General features: G+C 43.9%; 1 protein-coding gene across 1 annotated transcript; it reads right to left on the reverse strand.

Moving 5' to 3' along the window:
* Positions 1-1777: 1777 nt before the first annotated feature.
* On the reverse strand, positions 1778-4307 carry CXCL6 (C-X-C motif chemokine ligand 6). Its single transcript, XM_066279800.1, has 4 exons — positions 4025-4307; positions 3724-3865; positions 3545-3624; positions 1778-3189 (listed from the first exon to the last, which is right to left on the reverse strand). The coding sequence occupies exons 1-4, from the start codon at positions 4143-4145 to the stop codon at positions 3149-3151; spliced, it is 384 nt and encodes a 127-aa protein (XP_066135897.1). The 5' UTR covers positions 4146-4307; the 3' UTR covers positions 1778-3148.
* Positions 4308-5123: the final 816 nt, after the last annotated feature.

A 5123-nucleotide genomic window follows, 5' to 3' on the forward strand; every position in this document is an offset into this window, starting at 1 on the left:
AAGAGTCTAAAGATCTTAAACTGCAAAACTAAAGTAAAATTATGTATATTAATAACAAAAACAGATGAAAAAATACCCCTATGAGATAATATTGTTTTTTTAAAATCATCAGAACCTTGAAGTCTAACCAGGAGAAAATTAAAAAGAGGATACTTGTCATATAGAGTAATTTAGGATCTACAAGATTTTTGAAGATTTAAAGTATTAAAAGAGAAAAGCACCAAATTGGACATATACCAGAACAAACTAAGAAATTTACAGATAAATGAAACACAAATAAACATGAGTCTCTGAGATGCCAAGAAAGACAATCTTAGTAATTTCCCTGTCAGAAATTGTAGCACTATAGAAAGAAGTTTCAGGCCCTGGCCGGTTGGCTCAGCGGTAGAGCGTCGGCCTAGCGTGCGGAGGACCCGGGTTCAATTCCCGGCCAGGGCACACAGGAGAAGCACCCATTTGCTTCTCCACCCCTCCGCCGCGCTTTCCTCTCTGTCTCTCTCTTCCCCTCCCGCAGCCAAGGCTCCATTGGAGCAAAGATGGCCCGGGCACTGGGGATGGCTCTGTGGCCTCTGCCTCAGGCGCTAGAGCGGCTCTGGTCGCAACATGGCGATGCCCAGGATGGGCAGAGCGTCGCCCCTGGTGGGCGTGCCGGGTGGATCCCGGTCGGGCGCATGCGGGAGTCTGTCTGACTGTCTCTCCCTGTTTCCAGCTTCAGAAAAATAAAAAAAAAAAAAAAAAAAAAAAGAGAGAAGTTTTAGCGCTCAGTTACCCTATGAGGAGGAGACACAGAGGAACAATTTACCAGCGCAATCAGAGATGCACTGAGTCAGATAGATACAGTCATGAGCACAACACAAAATGAAATAATTTTGACAGGCTAGAGCAGAGGTCCCCAAACTACGGCCTGTGGGCCTCATGTGGCCCCCTGAGGCCATTTATCTGGCCCCCTTCTGGAAAGGGCACCTCTTTCATTGGTGGTCAGTGAGAGGAGCATAGTTCCCATTGAAATACTAGTCAGTTTGTTGATTTAAATTTACTTGTTCTTTATTTTAAATATTGTATTTGTTCCTGTTTTGTTTTTTTACTTTAAAATAAGATATGTGCAGTGTGCATAGGGATTTGTTCATAGTTTTTTTTTTATAGTCTGACCCTCCAACGGTCTGAGGGACAGTGAACTGGCCCCCTGTGTAAAAAGTTTGGGTACCCCTGATCTAGAAGATGCTATAACAACATCAAAACAGAAACCATAAATTCTGCTGGGAGTGTCAAGGAAAATTTATGCAGGAGGTATTGTTAGAGCTGAGTGCAGAAGGATGAATAAGCTTCCTCCTAGAGGCGGAAGAGGAAAAGCCCTTTCCAGGTAGAGGCCCTGGCAAATGCAAGACATGGGCCCAGGGAAGAACTAAGCACGTGACTGCAAAGATAGGATGCAAAGTGAAGGTGAGGGTGAAACCAGGAGTCGGCTGAGCCTGAACATAATTTGCCATTTTTCACAACTTTTATTTCATGTCTAGGAAATAAAAAGCCAGTTGAGGATTGAAGATATGGAAGTCTTACCTATTTGTGTTTTCTAAGGACCCAGAGGCTATTGGTGCTATGAAGGGGTAATGGAAAGTCTGAACTAATGCAACGGCATTGGGAAACAAGGGTCCTCTCTGCTAGCCAGAAACAAACAGTTGATTTTCAAAATAAAGTAGAATTAAAGAAAAATACAATTTTATAACAGTATAAGAAGAAACAACATAAGTAAATTTTAAAATATTTTATTTTTTCCAAAGAATAAAAGTATTAGAAACTAATGAGACACAGAACTAAAAAGTTCAATTTTAATATAGTAAATGTGATACATCTATAATTCTTTATAACAAAAACGGTCAAAACCTTAAAAAGATACAATATAAGGATTTACAAATCTTTGCAATGTTGTGTATTTTTTGAAAACTAAATGATGAGTTTATATTCAAATAGCTCAAATATATTTTCAAAACTTTCAGAGTACAGATCATTGTTAAGTTTGTCTTACTTTTACAAAAACTAAAGGGATTATTTCTGTAAAAACTAGCCATAAGGGCCTGACCAGGTGATGTGCAGTAGATAGAGTATCGGCCTGGGACACAGAGGACCCAGGTTTGAAACCCCGAGGTCACCAGCTTGAGCATGGGATCATAGACATGACTCCATGGTCGCTGGCTTGAGCCCAAGGTTGCTGGGTTGAGCAAGGGGTCACTGGCTCAGTTGAAGCCCCCCAGATCAAGGCACATAAGAGAAAGCAGTCAACGAACAACTAAGGTGACACAATGAAGAACTGATGCTTCCCATCTCTCCTCCTTCCTATCTGTCAGTATGTCTCTCTCTCACTAAACAAAAAAACAACCCCCAAAACAACAACAAAACTAGCCATAAGGAATGTACCTATTTCCCAGCTTCTTCACACAAAGCAAATATTTAGTGACTAAAATAGTATTCATAATAAAAGTAGTTAATAAATACAATATAAAAATCAAAGTTTAATGAATAAGTCATGACATTATGCCATACTAAAAAGACATCAACTGTCTAAAATTATAGGAAAAGAATAAATATATTACTCCTTTTAGAATTTAAACATTTATAAATTCTAAATGAGGAAATATATTCTCCACTGATAGGGTGTGCCTAGCTTTCTAATGCGATAAAACTTAAGTAGGATTCCACGGTAAGAGTAAGGAAATTCTCTGATATAGTCCTTAAGAAATAATACTAAAATAGTTACATGTGAAGAGTGGGGATAACTGTTTATCTTTATATATGACATTCACATATTAAGCCATAGCCTTTCCAATAACATTCTAGGGTACATATTCTAGAAATAAACTAGCCACCTTGAAAGGGTAACAACCAGTGATTCTTGACATTATTTAGTCAATGGCCAAAGATTTCAATAGCATAGCAGATAAAACAGCAAATAAATAACAGTAAATACTATGTAAAATACTTTATAAGGTGAGCAGAAAGCTGAAAGGACAAGCATAGGTCCCTCATTCCAATTCATTCTCAAAGTGGGGAATTCATGACAAAACTGGGGTCACTGGAGAAAATTAATCCTTGCTTTCTGTCTTCACTGGGTCCAGAGATCCCCAGAAAACTGCTCTGCTGAAGAACTGGGCAGTTATTCCAATGCATGGTCCTTCTTAATTTTTCTGCTTTTCACTATTGAGAAAAAAAAATTATGTCAGTTTCACCAAATTTCCACTCTCTTTTATGTTACTTTTTAAAATACAAAGCTTAAACTCAATGAAAAGCAAGAGTGGACTCAAGGATTATAGTCTCTCTATATATATTAGTCATGAGTTCTGTGTAACCACTTAAGCTATTACATGAAAGGTTGGTGATAAAGATTTTTCCAGGACTTTTTGGAACAACTTTCTCTTTTCCTTTGAACAAGCTGTTTATTTTATGAATGGCTTGATACGTAGTAGCCAAACCTATGCAGGGAATAAGGACCTTGAAAAGGCTACATTCCAAAATTGATTTAAAAACCGCGAAGATCAAAATGTCAGGGTACCTGTCGATAGTTGAATCATTTTCCTGACCACACGGGCTTCCGGGTCCATACAGACTTGCCTTCCGTTTTTCATGTTGGCTCTGCAGAAAAGAGAGAGAGACAGAGATGAGCTCTTGAGCCGCAGGGGCTGAAGACCCAGGCCGAGGTCACAGTGGACACCGCAATGCACGAGGACTTACATTACTTCCACCCTGGGGCATTGCGGCCCTGCGGGGATCTTAACCATATTCCTGACCAGCTGGGGAGAAATCCGGGCTGTGATAGTTGTACATATGCAACGCAGCTCTATCTGGACTGCAGAAGGAGCAGAAAGAGAGACACCTGGGGCAGAAAGAGAGACACCGTTATAGGGCAGGTTGCTGGAAAAACTCTTCTCCAGCAGGCTTGTCCCGGGACACCCCCGCCGCCGGGTCGCCCGGCCGCCGCAGAGGCTTGGGCGCAGCGCGCTGCCGCGTGCGTCCCGCAGGCTGTGGCTCTCACCGCTGGCCAGGGGCGCGGGCGGCGTTAGCAGCAGCAGCAGCAGCGCGAGCTGCGGGCACAGAGTTCCCGAAGGGCGGAGGACGCAGGCGACCAGGGCGGCGCAGCTGGACTGGAGACTCATAGCGGCGAAGCGGGCTCGGCGACAGGGCGCGGATTTAGGAAGGAGGAGGCGCGGAGATTTGAAACTCCGGAGCAGTGTGGAGTCCCCAAGCCTTGGGCATCCCTTATATTGGCAATCGCCTCCTCCCCCAGGGCAGTAAACTGAAGCTTTGGGATACTTGGGAAATTCCCTGGATCGAGCTGGTGGTAGAAGGGGGCGGGAGGGGGACGGTACGAGGAGGGAGAGGGCAGTGGGAGTTGGAGAGGGGGGTGATTGGGAGGAGGGAGTGTCCTGGACCCCTCTGCGGAGCACGTGGTAGCCTGGCCCCGCGGGGGATGGAGCCGCTGCTCCTGCTGGAGGTGAGCACCCAGGGAGATTTCATCTAATGGGCCAGCCAGGGCTACTGAAGACCAGCTTCTCCTGGGGAACAGAGCCCTCTAACAGGTGCTCCCACCTGAAGAGGAAGGCTGGAACCAAAAGCAGGGAGGGAGGAGTTGACTGTAGGAAAACGAATGATCATCCTTAATACTAATATATTATTAACAGGATATGTAAGCCATGATTAGAACTGCACTAAGCTGAAAGCCCTACCTCTTTTCCTTGCAGGTGGGTCATTCCAGGTTCCTCAAATTATTTTATTATTTGGCTTGCAGCCAGCGTTGGAAGCCAAGATATTATGATAAAAGTGTCTGTTCTCCCACTTTAAGTCAGTGTCAGAAAAAGGCTCCAAAATCAAGTCTGCTTACTGGCAATTCTGAGCTTGTTGTTTAGCAAGCATACTGCCCTGCATGATGATGCCTTGCTTTCACTGTTTATTACACTGTTGTGTTGAAAGCGGTCTGTCCTTGGTTGGAGGTATGATGGGGTGGGGGTAGTGCAGGTTAAAGCAATGCCAGGGAGACCCAGCCTGCTCTAACTATGGCTCCTCAGCCAGGTGTGTCACTGACCCACTTTGGAGACGCTGTGGAGGGCGATGGATTTGAGGGGATCATCGGGAAG

The sequence above is a fragment of the Saccopteryx bilineata genome, chromosome 5, assembly GCF_036850765.1.
Source record: "Saccopteryx bilineata isolate mSacBil1 chromosome 5, mSacBil1_pri_phased_curated, whole genome shotgun sequence".
Classification (NCBI taxonomy): Eukaryota; Metazoa; Chordata; class Mammalia; order Chiroptera; family Emballonuridae; genus Saccopteryx; species Saccopteryx bilineata.